The sequence below is a fragment of the Chrysoperla carnea genome, chromosome 2 (assembly GCF_905475395.1).
Source record: "Chrysoperla carnea chromosome 2, inChrCarn1.1, whole genome shotgun sequence".
NCBI classification, from domain to species: domain Eukaryota; kingdom Metazoa; phylum Arthropoda; class Insecta; order Neuroptera; family Chrysopidae; genus Chrysoperla; species Chrysoperla carnea.
Window position 1 is genome coordinate 46,471,975 of NC_058338.1, and position 15,523 is coordinate 46,487,497.

The 15,523-nt window shown below is 29.1% G+C and overlaps 1 protein-coding gene across 1 annotated transcript in view; it reads right to left on the bottom strand.

Moving 5' to 3' along the window:
* Positions 1 to 15,523, bottom strand: part of LOC123293277 (matrix metalloproteinase-2) — a 39,596-nt gene that overhangs the window by 4,292 nt on the left and 19,781 nt on the right. The window contains exons 3-4 of the mRNA XM_044874041.1: positions 2,816 to 3,108; positions 1,451 to 2,274 (exon numbers count right to left, since the gene is read on the bottom strand). Coding sequence (XP_044729976.1) covers positions 1,451 to 2,274; positions 2,816 to 3,108 — 1,117 coding nt within the window. The remainder of the gene's footprint in view (positions 1 to 1,450; positions 2,275 to 2,815; positions 3,109 to 15,523) is intronic.

The following is a 15,523-nucleotide window of genomic DNA, read 5'->3' on the forward strand; positions in this document are numbered from 1 at the left end:
AAAACACATTCTAGGGTTTTTAAATAATGATTGAGCTCCTACTAGTCAAGTACCTTCAGTAGTCAGCCTAGTATATAAAATTTCCTCTCTATGATCGTACCAATTAATAGAATATTCCATGTTTTTATGATTTGCCAGAATAAAATTTATTTCCAGTTGGCCTATTTAACTTGGTCAAGTTTGAGATATTTTTGTAATTATCATGAAATTTGTTTTTTTACCTTTTATATTAAAAAAAGAATTTGTCTCATTTTCACCCACTTTTTTTGCGTTTCGGGTTTTTTTTCATAGGATTTTACCATTTTCACCCGCGTAAATTTTGAGTACTTTTTAGTGTGATAGTGACATAATTTAAAATTTAATCCCCCTTTCTGGATGTTCAATCAGTGCGAAAATGATATTCAACCATTCTATAAAATTTTTTATATTAATAAGTTTTGACAAGTTAAAGGCATTGGGTACAAATTAATTAGCAGATTTCACGACTCAAAAGTGAAACCAGATGAAAAATTGACAAATTCGACCTACACCTAAAAGCATTCCCACAACTTTTGGATATGCAACTAATATAACTCTCCCACCCCCTCCCCCCCCCATATAAAACCAACCACTATCGAATTTGTATATTTTTCCACGTACAAATCACAGAATTTGTGGCCATGTTTAAAGGTAGAGAACAAGTTTTTTCAAATACAAATGCTCCTAATTAAAAGCAACCAATTTTTATTCATAAATTATTTTAAATTTATGCAAGCTATCTAAACAATTAACTATGTTGATTGTTGCACCTCTTGTTTTTAGTTTAGATAATTTTTTAGTGATATAATAATAAAAAGATTTTTTTGGTACGGTATCCTAACTAAAGAAAATGTATTATTAATAACAAAAATGTCAATAGAAAAATAAAGTTTGAGGATTATCTTTCCGGAAAAACAATTTAATATTTATGATAGTTTTTCACAAACTTAAAAACAAAACTATTATATGTTTACGATCGACATAATATATAGTTGCTTGTATTTTGAAAAGTTTATGTAGCACGTTATCTAATGTTGGTAATATGTAATAACAAAATTGAATTTTGAAAACCTATATAATTTGAAGACCTTTACGATTGTCCTATTTTAAGAATTGGTTTACCTTTTGTACCTTGAAAATACTACCCATCTAGTTTGTTTTTCAATACACTTTAACTTAACCATTTAATTCAAGCGTTTTAAAATTTTTACCGCTCTTTCTTAAGGCCTATTATCTTGAAAACTACCTAGGGTAGAGGAAGGAAGTAATGACTTGTGTTGTTACTTACAAACTTATCAATCACCAGACGATTAGTATTTTTAAGTAAAAATATAAATTATCTCCTCGACTACTAAATAAGATATCGCAGAATATCCTATTAACGAGATCACAGGAAAATGCAAATATAATTAGCAAGAAAGATTTTACTTACTTCGTTTTTAAAAATAAAAACTTCGTTGCGGATAACAGTAATGGCATCGTATGACATGTTGCATTTATCTGGCGGATGCTTAGAATTTCGATGAGTATGTTTATGGCGAATAGTAGGTCGTGACCGACGAAATGGTCTTTCCGTGGTAGTAGTAGTAGTTGTAGTCGTAGTCGTACTTGGTGTAGATGTTGTTGTAGTCGTAAATTCACGTGGTCTCTCTGGCCTTTCATCACTACCCCTTGTTGGCCAATATGGAATATGATGTCTACGTGTTGGATCTTCTTGTGGTCGGCGCCGTTCTGGTCGTTCTGGTTTTGAATCTGGATAATGTGGCCGTCTAGGTGGAGGTACAGGTGGCCTTTGAGAAGGTGGCCATTGTTGTGGATATCGTCCAGATGGAATGGTATTCGGATAATCTGGATAATTCGGTGGAATGTTTTTGGATGGATGATAGTATGGAGGTTGTTTTGGATTATGACGACTTGGTTTCTCTCTGGGATGATAATGTGGATACTTTGGAGGAGCATATTCTGGAGTATTGTAGGGGTGATAATGTTGGCGAGTTCGCTCCGTGCTCGTGGTGGTACTTGTTGTAGATGTCGTTGATGTAGTTGTGGTTGTCATCCATTTCGATGGAATGCTACCCCATTGTTTATTTTCTTTTGTTCCATACATTTGTTGAATACCAAGGCGATCATCTTCAGGCAGTACATCTGGTTTTGTACCTTGATACCATGGGTACATTAATGCACCAGGAACGGAAGAATGTGATAATCCTAATGAATGTCCAAATTCATGAGCAGCAACTGCAAATAAACTGGTTCCTGTAAAATCAAATATACAGATCAATAAAAATGGTAAACTAAAAGACTAAAAAATTGAAATCGATCTATTTGTTCCTAAGATAATCGCACAGAAGGTGCAAGGTATCCACCCTTATTAACTCTTGATCTGATGTAATTTTTGCCTTGACTGAAAACACATCCATTAAAATATCGAGGGAGAAGTACAAAAATGGTACCTTAAAAATCAGCCAACCCCGCTATAAAATTTTTATAATTTCAAATGGCACACCAACCTTGTGACACCTCATTTGAAAGGCATACAATTATTTAATCAACGATAATTGAAAAAATGAAATCGATCGCTTGGTTCTTCACATCAGGTCTAGAGTTATTAAGGGTGGACACTTTTGAAATGAACACCCTGTATATTATTTAAAAAGCCATGCACAACTTGTGCTCTTTAATCAAGCTCTTGATGGATATAAGACTAAGAGGCTTTTTCAAAAATAACACCAGAAAGTGATTGAAAACATTCTCGTAAATGCCGTTGAATTTTTATATATTATTTGATTAAATTTACCTTCATCATTTTCGCCAAGATCGTGCAGAATCCATGTTTCATCTTCATCAAAATGTACATCTCCGCCACGTCCCGTTCCCGGAAAGAATGCATGTGCTAGAATTTGACCTTTCCCATCAAATGCGTAGCCATCATTGTGTAATCCTTTGAAGAAATAAATTAAAATATCTGCATCATCGGAATTAATTTCACGAAATGTTAATTTACTATGTTGAGCCCAAACATCCAACGCTCTGGATAATTCACGTCGCACAAAATTCGGATCTAAATTTTCTATTCTTTGCGATCGTAAACTGTAACAAAATAGAAAAGATACAAATTATTTATTATTAAATATTTAAAACTATCCCGTATAGGTATCTGATATTTAACATTTGATGTCGTAATATAGACATACCAAACGCTCACTCAAGGAGGTTGTGATGGTTTCTATTATACAACACACCCAGATTGAGTAAGCGCCTGGAATATCCCATCATTTCAAATTCTTTCAGAAATAGAATAAAGGTTTACGGGTTTATAAGCTGATATCTGGAATACCTTTCCAGAATTTATATGATAAATTCATAAATAATTTGGAATATTTTTAGGAGACCTCTAAAGTTTAGAGTTATTAAATTTCATAACAAATATTCAACACTGTGTTCTTCAATGAGTTCACCTTCAAGTAGTATATAAATTGATGGAAAAAACTCGTCATATCAAAATCGACCAAGAATTGCAGCAGGCAGAGGAATAAGTTTGGTTTCTCTAAATCAAAGACTTATTAAAAAATTTTAAATAATTGACAAAGTGATATGATTGAATAAGATCTCCGATTGCCAAAAAGGTATACTTATTATTGTAGTTCCATTAGCCGGTAAAGGATCTAGAGGCGGCGGAAGTCATTTCTTAATTTCAACAAAAATTACTTTAAACTAATTATAAGGACCTTTCAAGATCAAATTAACTTTGAAATTTCAAACATAAATCAGTCTAACATGTTTAATATTTGTTTCATAATTGTCGATTGTAGATTTTAGTATTATTATAATAATTGGTTTACCCTTGCCTCTTCGAAATTTCTCGACACTAACTTTGAAAGCCCTACAGAAAGAATTGAGCATTAACTATTTTCACTTATCAAAATTGTATTGAATTTGAATTCTGAAATAAAAATACTTCAACATTGTTTTAGAGGAACATCACCCACCCAATTGACTTAACATCCGCCAAAAATGCTTATAATTGATATTTTGTATGCACAAATTAAATCTTCAAGTCATATTTATTAGTAAATATTTTTTTAACAGGAACAATTAATTTTTTTGCGAATTTAAATCACCGGAAAGATAATAATAACAGCAAAATAATTGAAACAATAAAAAGTGTGTGTTTATTTTATTTTTTGGAACGTGAAAGTTTTTTATTTTTATATTTATGACTAACATAAGAATGAAAATTGCTCGATACATTATGATTAATTTATAGAGTATAGAGTTATAGACAGTACAAGATAGTGCTAGAGTATTCAAAATTACTACGGCGTATTGAAGTTTGTTAACTATAAACTAAGAAGAAAAAAACAAGTCCAGCAGTTTACAATCCAACTATAACAGTCGGGATCTATTAAAATCTAGACCGGCTCCAATCTTCCCAATAATGGATTCTGACTGTTAAAATCGCTATGTAAACTGTCGGACCTGTTTTTTTCTTTTCAGTTTATATTTAACCCAGTCGGGTTTTTTTGTTTTTAAAACAATTTTTTTATTTTACACTTTTTAGCAAGGATTTTAAAATACCTGTTCAATGATATCCCACTTAATACAGTTCTTCCTATGTTTAGTCCTTTGAGGCGCTCTGGAGGCCAAACGCGTAAGCCGCTTTTAATAATTATTACGCTAATCGATTTGTCTATTTAATAGCTATTCAGTGATACTCCACTTGACATAGTTCGCAAACTTTAATTTTTTTCTTTTTCTCATATGGCGTCTGGTGGTTGCCATATTGAACTTTCATTACTGCCGTATCTTCAATAACACTCGCAACGTTAAGAAAAATCGATTGGCGTAAGAATCATCAAAATCGATTCACGCGTTTGGTCTCTAGTGTGCCACATAGGAACACATACGCACACATACATATATAGACTGATAAACACATTACCACTCCTTTGTGTAGCGCAGTCGGGTAAAGAGTTTTATTATTAAAGCTTTATATTTATATATAAAGTTTTTTCAGCAACAATATAAAACTGTATAAATAGACACCCGGTACAATTTTGACAACTGACATAAATATAATTTCTATTTACAAAATAATAATAACAATAATGATTGTAAAAAAATTCATATGGCGCCGATAAATAATAAGTATTACGATACGATGATACTTAACTTCCTGTACCAATCGTTTTTAAAAGCCTATTCATTCAACTATTACGTAAATTTATTTTTTACTTACGACAGAAATCGGAGACGGAAATGCACGAAAATCAAATTAATTAAATAATTAGTTAAGATAATACGAAATAATTGGCGTCAAAGATTATGTCAAATTTTTATTTGAATCATACACACTTTATCTGAACACAGTAATAATTATAGACCATGAATTCATAACGAAACGAAATTGTATGATTCATTTTATCTGCTATTCTAATAATAAAGAAAATTGAAGTTTAACACCCGTACCTCGAGTATCGAAATTTTGTCGTTTTTGTTAAGGTAGCACGAGCGCCAAGGCAAGTTAAGACTTGTGGTTGAAAATATTTTTATCTTATTTTCAACTTAGATGATGAATTTTCTTATAATTTCGTGAATGTAAGCGAAAAATAAAATTGTCCGATATCTGCCTTGGTTTTCGAAATATCGAAAGCTAAGAATTAAACAATATTTTAAATTTTCAATTTTTGAAAATTACTCCAGATATTGAACAATTTTACTTTTACTTTTCGTCTTCTATTGTCAAGTTATAACATAATTCACCATCAAAATTTCAAAAATATAATTTTTTTGATTTGTGTTCCCACTCATCGCGCATACATCCTTAATTAGTAAGGCACAACCGGTTCTTAATGTCAATCTCTATTAAAGTAAACTGCCTGCTAGGAAATACTGTTGAAATTAATAAATAAATGCACTAAAATAATCAAACCCATTTCCATAAATTCGGAAATCGGAACCACTTCTATATAACCAAACTTTATCACTACCAATGGCAGCATCCAATCAAATAAATTTTTCTTCATTATGGGCTTAAGGTCTATTATGTTTCTTAATCAAAATTTGTAAATATTGGTGGGTATTCATTAATAAAAAACGTTTTTCGATTTTTACATCCTGTATTTGTGTAATAAATCAGGAATATATTACGTTTAGTCTAACATTTGTAAGGCTTAGAAATAGTAAAGCGTTGAAAAATTATATTGATTATATTCAATTTGATGTGTATTACAATGTAATTTTTATTTTTTCATTCTAGCCCATTATTTTAAAGAAAAGCTTGCGTTAAGAAACATATTTTACTTTAGTTACTTTTAAAAATTTGCATACGTAAAATAAAACAAATTTATTCCATCTATATTTATTTAAAACAAATTAATAGAATATCTTGTGGATAATTTAGTTTTGTAATAAAATGAAAGTTTTCGGTCAATTGAATAAAATTAATCATTCTTTGCATTTTAAATTAAAAAACATCGAATAAACCTTTTGAAGTCAAAATGTAAAGCCTATTTTACATTAGGAATGTATTAATAAATCTTCTATGATTATATATAAAGTCAGGATAGACCATTTGGAAGCTAAATAGTTTTCTGAAGTTTATTATACGTTAAAGGGTCTATTTTTATAAGTAATCAGAATTACGTAATAAAATACCCTCTTGTTTATTAATCATAAAATTATAATTTTATAGAACCCGCAATAAGTTTTCGTTTATTAGTCTTACAATTTACATTAAAATAATTTCAAAATTCAGAGTTGAACTTTGCTAAATTCAAAAATATGGTGGAAGCGTCGTGAAGAATTTTAATCGATGAATTTTCAAGTTTTTTGAATTTTAATAAATAATATAAAATTTGAGACGCTCAGTGTTAAATGTAGTCCCAAATTAAAAAGAGGTTTTGAATATAAAATTCCAAAATTTTTTATTGATTCATAAAGTATGCAATATAGGTTTATGGAATACCATATCTGGTAAAATTTATTGACTATTGGATAAAAATCTAAGGCTTTGCTGGCAACTATGAACTTTTTTGTCGAACTTTTCTTTGGCCATTTTGCAAAAATGTGTATTAATTTTATTAATACACCTTTAAATTTTCTTCTTTAAGGCGAGGGTTATAATGGGCTTGTTTACATGGTCTAAATTCTATAACATTTTTTAAATTCACATTCGATGACGATAAATTACTAGAAATAAATAGTCAACAGTAAAAACGCATTGTTTATCGTGTAGGCCTTCATTTTTAAAAACACTAAACTGTCAGTGGTCTCGCTATCTTTATTTTATCTCATAGATAGTGTAAAATTTAAATACTGAGCTAAATTGGAAAACAGAAAAGGCAGTTTTTAAATTTAAAAAAATAAAATTTGGGACCCCTTTCATAAATGATTAACCGAAATTTCTGCATATTTTGAGCCTCACAAAACCCGAGTTTAATAATAGAACTTAGTTTTTTAGTTTACCAAAAATTGTTATGATAGAATTCTGAAAACTGAAGCTCTTTCTCTCATAAAGTATCCCATCTCCTTTAAAACAGATTTTTACTGTACGTTAGTCATTAAAATAAGACTATTAAATACATTTTTTTTTTTTTGCTATGAAATATTTAATTTAAAAATTACGCTATAAATGATAATTGTCTTAATTGTTTTAACAAATTGTGAGATCCAATCAGTTAATCAACTTACTGCTACTAAGTTATATTACTGAACTAGTGAGTACATTTTCTAGCCGACAATAATTAATTATGAAATATAGATAATAATATTTAATAAAATGTTTAAAAATAACAATATTTTGACCTTATTTGAGAACCGGAAGCTTAACTCAATTTTGTAAAAATGTAAGATACCTACGAAAAAATATAAATATAAAATTTCAAATGGAAACCCCCATAATTTGTTGTCAATTCTTGTAAAATGCCGTAAATAATTCATTCACGAAAGAAATTTTGATTGAGTGTTATTTCCAATAAAAGTTTCAAACCAAAAGCAGTGGTCATGTCGAAAAATCAGGAAAAAAGAAGATTTAATCAATTTATCCTTTTTTATACAGAGAAGTATTATTATTCACTGTACAAAAATTCATTAGCTCAGAGTATTTTAAGATAAAAATAAAAACATGGCTTTAATAATAACTTTTGCTACATTTTTAACTAACCAAATCAAATTCTTTGATATGAATAATCAGTGATTTTTAGTTTTCGTTTATTTTTACAGTAAACATTATACTTAGGTATTATATTGGCAGGTAGGTATAGAATAAAAAAAAAATGAATGTTTCGGTAATGAAAACATACAATATTATGAAAATATTAATTAATAAATACACACGTGTTATTTATGAAAATAAATTCATAATATAATATTTGTTTTAAAATTTATTATTGTTATTTCAAGCATGTTTCATTTTTCATGTTTGAGAATGCATTGTATAATATTTATTATAAAAAAGTTTATACTCAATATTTTGTATTGTTTTTTTAAATTTTTTCAGAAAAAAAAATAATAAAATAAAATAAACAATTGACTCAGTTAGTTGTTGAAATATCCTGTATAGTCCGTATTCAGACCTTGTATATTTATAAAAATTTACAAACTCTCGTTCACAAACTCGAAATCACTTTTTACGTTCCGAATATATCAAAAATTTCAGCCGTATATCTTTTTTCGTTTTTGAGTTATCGTGTTGACAGATTGTCAACGAAAATGGACTAAGAAGATGATCCTATGAACTCCCTAAGCCTACCAAAATTTTGCTTGTGAGACCGCTATACAAATTTTCTGGCGAACAAACGGACGAGCAGACTATAATGCATAAATTAGGTGATATTATGAACATCCATGCCAAAATTTTGTTTGAACCATTAAAAATTTTAACCGTTACTAACTTGGGCCTACACTTAGTATACCTTGATATATATTTCATATATACAGGGTATAAAAAAATATATTAATATTGGTAATATGGAAAAATAAACTTATTGAACAATACGATTAGAAGTTTGTTGATATTCATAGTTCCTCGAATAAATCGCATACATTTTAACTAATAAATTGCATGACTCTCTTCATAGAGACGCGAACGGCTCTAGACGCGACACTTAAACTAATAAAGATCTATTGAATTTGATGAATTTAAACGGAAGTTATCAATTCATTGAACGAATATAATACTAAATTGAAACAAATCGAGGCGCTTATAAGGTTGAATTCACACACATGCAACATGTAATAGCAATTAATAAAAGTGGACCACAAATTTACATTATGTGACACTAAGTCATTGTCATGATTCATGTGAGTCATACATAAGTCAAGAGACACAATTTATGAAATTAATTATTAATTACATGATGTACTTAATGCGAAGAAGTAATAATTTTTTTTTTTTCATTTCTTCAAAATGTATATATTTATAGTTCTTAAAATCATTTCCGGCTTTTTATTAACAGAAATTTTATTAAGGATGTTTTGAACGTAAAAAAAATTCGAAGCGCAAGAGCTGCGCTAGCTAAGCGAATTTCCTCAGAGATGGACCAAAAAATAACACATTTTTCTTTCGCTTTCTTTTCTTCGTTTTATTTCGAAAACTAAGCGCCTAAAAAAAAAAATTACCCAAGTATTTTTTGCTTAAAAAAATGTAAAAATATTTTTTATGATGAAAAAATTCAAAATTTTATACTTTGGAGATCAACGGAATGTACCGCCCCATATTCCCCAAAATTTTGCCTACCAAAACCATACGTAATTTTATTTTTCATAGATTTTTTTGGAGATATAAAGCATAGAAGGTTGTAATATTTGAAAATATGCCCAAGTAATTGGTTAACACCAACCCGGTCCTTTACTAGCAAGTTTAAACGGTGTCAAAAAGTTCAAAAATAATTTATATGAACAAAAAAGTCATTTCAAACAGGGCATTTGATTTTTGGGAACTTTGTTTTGTTGATTTTGTAAATATTTATGTAATTCACTTTCTTTCGTAATCAAAATGTGAGCATTAAAGTAGGAACAAAAATTATACTAATTATATTAGAACTAAATTTTTTGTGGATCATAGGGAATAATAAATAAATGATACCATATACATTTATCACTGAATTGATTGACATAAACCAGGCAGACAGCTAACAGACAATCCATCTCTATGGTTCGTTTAAACGAAAATATATAAATATATATATGTCTTATTTTTATCAGTTCAGAGAAAAAGACGACAGTTCATGAAAGATGGATTGTAAACAACGTTTTTGAAATAGTTTTTTTTTCTATTTCTTTTTAACGAAATTAGAATCTGACTCTGTAGCAAAAATTCATCACCATTAAGGTGACGCATTCAAACTGTATTAACATGAACAATAATCTATAGCCAAATACAAAAAAAGCTTTGAATATTCAGTCAAATTCAAATGTAAACTGTATATATTGATGCTATGTAAACTTTATACAAGGTGTTCTGTTATTGATAGCAGATAATTATACCAGTAAATTAAGGTTATCAAGACAATTGAAAAAGCTCTTTACCAAATTTCGATCTGAGGCCTGATTCGGGAGATGTGGCTATAGGAAAATAGAAAGATTTATGAATTCACAGGCCTATCAAATTCATTAAATTAGTAGGTGTTTCTTTAGAATATAGAGGGGGCTATCATAAAACAATAATTTATTGTAAGTTGATTTAATTTGGTAGCGAATACTAAAAAAAATATTTTGCTGTCTTTATTTATAAAGAAAAAAATACATATTTATCAAATTATTTCACCAATACTGAGACACTAAGTTGTGGGAGGTATTAAATTATATATAAATATAGATACGGGGGGAGGGGGATTAAATTGTGTAATACATGAAAAGAAGTAAATAATTGTTATACTAATAAAATTTCCTATGTTCCTAAACTGTACTTATAATATAAGTACTAAAAAGTACCTAATGTTAACAACCTCCCACATTGGTGTAATGGTTAGTTCTTTGGACTCAAACAGCCTTCGGTAAGACTCCAGTACAACCATAAAACGTCAAGTTTAATTAAATAGTTTGTACATCAAATGTTTGATCTTTGGTCGGCTGAAATGCTTGGCCAATGATCGACCGCTTCTTTTTCGTCGTGCTTGGCAAGACTTTCCAATTATCACCAATTATCAGCCAGTCATAGGCCTATGACTGTATATTGTTTAAATTTTTCTATACATGAGTGCTTAAGAACGGATTCGGGAAAGAGTCTGGAATTTACCTACATAGATTTTTGACTCAATTTAAGTAACAAAAAAAAAGTCGTTAAATCGTTTTTTCAAAGTAAATATGAAAGAACTATCGGATTAGGCTGTGTTCTTATAGTTTATCAGATTGTTTCAATTTTTCATACAAAAGTGTACAAGTATGCAAGCATATATGTAATAATTTAAAAACAGCTTTATCTTTCTTGAACGTAACAAGATCATGCATTTCAGAATACGAATACGAACGTGGACCAAATAAATATTGCTCTGCTATTTTAACCTACTTTAAAAAATGTTTTTGTATATATGCAAGCAATGTACACATAAAATTTATATTTAGAATTCAGCGATTTTTGTTATAATACTGAGTTGATGAATGTTAAACGCAGACTGGTGCTCGGTGGCTCTTGCTACCCAACGTTGATAAATTCATTTCCGTATAAATTTTTATTTATTTTTTTTCATTTGTATCAGTTTTTTCTGATTTATCTCATTCGACATATAATTACATAAATTACAATATCAGTTCCATGAAAGATTTATTTAGTTTTTTTTAAACTAGAATTTTATTTTTATTGTTAGAAAAATAAATATTCATAAAAAATTACAAATTTCGACCGATTCCGACCACCGGAACGAGGAAGTTTTTTTCTACGACATGAAAATAAAACATTTTATATGAAAAATTACATTTTTATTTTTTTTATAAATGGATAATCATGAACCGAATTGGCGCTTTCACTTTAATATCTATAGTTTTTCTCATCCCTATCACCATTCAAATTTCTATTTCATAGTACATGTACATGACAGAAAACATTGAGAAAAATTATGGACGGTATACACATAAAGGTCAATTTTATGTTTTTGAGAAAATAAAGGAAAAGCGATTACAATTACTGGTTAATATTTATAAGAATATTTTTTGACATGTTGAAATAATGGAAAAACAATAAAATTTATTTCTAAACTTTTTTAAATTAATATGCAAGTTTACAAAATTTAAAAAACCCGGAGAAATTTTTCGGGCACGGAATCCTAAGCGCTACGATGTCACAGACAGACAGACACACATAGCGGTCAAACTTAAAACATCCCTTTTTTGGTTCGGGGACTAAAAATGGACTTGAAGCATTTGGTTTTAGGCGCGCTATAATCTCTCTAGCAAATGCTAGATTCTCTATTTTAAGAAAAATGATACTAAATCATTCAGAAATTCTGTATAACTGTCGTCAATTATATTAATTTGAAAATTTTATTTTAAGGGTTGATAAATGGTAAGTTTGTCTGTTCTATTAGAAAAAAAATTTTGGGATCTCTCGGATTGATCACAATTAATTGAACAGCCAAAGTACACACTTCCCTGTAATTGTGTAATGTGAATAGTCATAAGGTAGATATCACTCTTCACAATCCTTAAATGAATCTATATACTTTATCACACTCTCAAAACCTTCAAATGATAAAGCCTTGGTTTTTGGGTTGTGGGAGGACTGTCGTTTATTGCAACCAACACTTTTAGAACAATATGTTAAAAATAATCATGTTTTCAGTCACATATTCAAAAATCGACTAATGAAGTCATTTAAGAACACATATCACACATTTTTGTCTACGATCAAAATTAATTGAAGTTTAAACTAACTCGAAGAATTTTAAAAGGTTGTATCTCAAACAATGAATAATTAGTAGCTACAACATGGCCAAATTTTATTTTAAATTAAGTTGTTTTTTCAGGTAGACAGACACGTATACAGAATTATACTCTAAATAAAAGTAATATCATATGTTGGACTGAAAATTACAATATGCAATAGATCTCGGAGATTGCAGGGGATTATATGACAGTAGCAATAATCCAAGTTTGGCTTACATTAAAACCGAAAAGCCGACTTTCAGGATAATAAACCATAGGCTTCAAGTACTAAGTGATAAGTTACTTTTAACCGAGTGTAAATTTCTAAAATTTGAGCCACAATCCTCATACACGTTCAAAGCTGATGAATAAAATTTAATTAGCAACACAAAATATTTGTTAAAATCCAAAAATAGTATCACATCCCATCCGATAAACTAATTTATTCATTCTAATTAAAAATACAAACACAACTAACCAAAATTTAATAAAAAAATATTTCTAAGAATCACAAATAGATTTGAATTAAAAATGCGGGTAAAATAATTAATTATTACAAAATACATAATTAAATTTAAAAAACACTTACCATTTTTAAACAATAAAATAACACAAATTTTTAGAACTAATTATTTGAAATAGCTGAGAAATTTTAAAGTATTTACTAACATTATTATTAGTCGAATACTCAATGATGACTAGTTAAGGTGGATGCAATGAAAATATTATTTATATAGTTTTTTCAGTTATCTTAACGCCCCTACAGCAGCCCCTGGGATTTGAAATATTTTATTATCAAATATACAAAACGAACAGCAACAGTGTTTTTTATCTTAAAGTTCGTGTTAATTGTATATGGTTTTGTATTGTTAATATTACAGTTGAGTCCTTAATATTCCATTAAAAATGTGTCAACAATAAGTATGAAAGGAGGACAAAAAAATTATGGAGTGGACATAAAATTAGTGGGTAAGGGGTCGATAAGAAACGATCGAAATCCTCTTAGAATTTATTATTTACAAAATTTACGTAATTTTAATTAGGATGTAAAAAACAGACAAATAGGCGCGGATAGTGGCCTTCTTTATACTATGTATAGATATTATATTTTATATCTTAAGTATCAAAAAGTATGGTAAAGTTGATAATCCGCTGGATGTAGGATCGAATCCTATCACGGTCAATATCACAACATCATAGAGATGATTAAAATTGCCCAATCAGGACTTAAATAAGTTTCGCCGCTACATTTGAATGTGGAATTTACAGTGGTGTCCCCACTGTAAAACCCGGATGGATCCCGTGTATGCACTAAACTATTTCTAATCTTCTAACTTATCGGAGGCTTACGTCACACAAAGAACACACCTTCCAAGTCTCAGGTCTCAATGACCAACGATTTAAACTTTACGTTGATCCGTCAGTCGGTCATTCAGGAAAAAGCATTTTTTATGAATAGAAGTATAGATGACCAACCAGCCTTCAAATATATTATATATGCCTTAAAACGATGGAGATGGAATATTTCAAATTCTACTATATTTATCTGTTCATATTGTTTTTATATTATAATAATTAGTATGGTTGTTACATGATATATTTAAGTAGATATACGCCCATTTTGAAAATAAATTAAATCATTATGTATTAGCTGCACTTTTTAAAATAATAATTTACATTGATTATATTACACATTATTGAACAAAATCTGGTCTCAAACTCTCGTACAAGTTTCTTCAGAAACTACGATAAAGAAATACTTACGTTGGAAAAGTATATCTAGCACGTTGGAAAAGTAGAGTAATAGTTGGAAATTCCGTTGGTGGGAATTAATTAAAATTTAAACAGATATCTCGTTTTTTGCTGAGGATTTACGTAATAGTATATAGGGAATATTTTATAACCGAAAAATAGATGATAAATTTTGAATGGATTTACTTTTTATTAAAACTCACTTGATTCAAAATATCATTTTTAACCACCGAACTAAAAAAAGGGGTGTTATAAGTTTGATCGCTATGTGTGTGTGTCTGACTGTCTGTGACATCGTAGCGCTAAAACGAATGAATCGATTTTGATTTTTTTTGGTTTCGTTTGAAATATAATTTAACGGATAGCGTTCTTAGCTAAGTTTCAAGTGCGAGTTTAGGGTTTAGTAGCTGGAAAAACTCTTTAAAGAAAAAGGTAATTTAATGGAGAGTGTTTTTATTAATGTTTCAAGTGCGAAATTAGGGTTCTGTACCAAAAAAATTTGTCGGAGGTTTTTTAAATTTTGTAAATTTCACTTGTTATCCAATGATCAGTGTGTATCTGTTTGTGTGTCTGTGTGTGCAAGGTAAGTAAATGAATTACAAAATTTGTATCCAACAGCCAGAAAAACTATTATTCTTTATTTCTTTAGCCGAAATTATGAATAGGCGCGGATACTTTTTGAGTCAAAATTTTGGAAAATATTGTCAGTAAGTATACATTGTGAGATATAATCCGCTTTAAACTTCAACAAAACTTCATGATTTAGTCAATTATCTGGTGAAATCTATACAAAATAAATACTATTTATTTTTGTCTCTAAACTAATTCAACGGAAAATATAGACAGATATACAGAGGACGTACAGTAGTAATTTTGGTAGTTTCAAAGATAT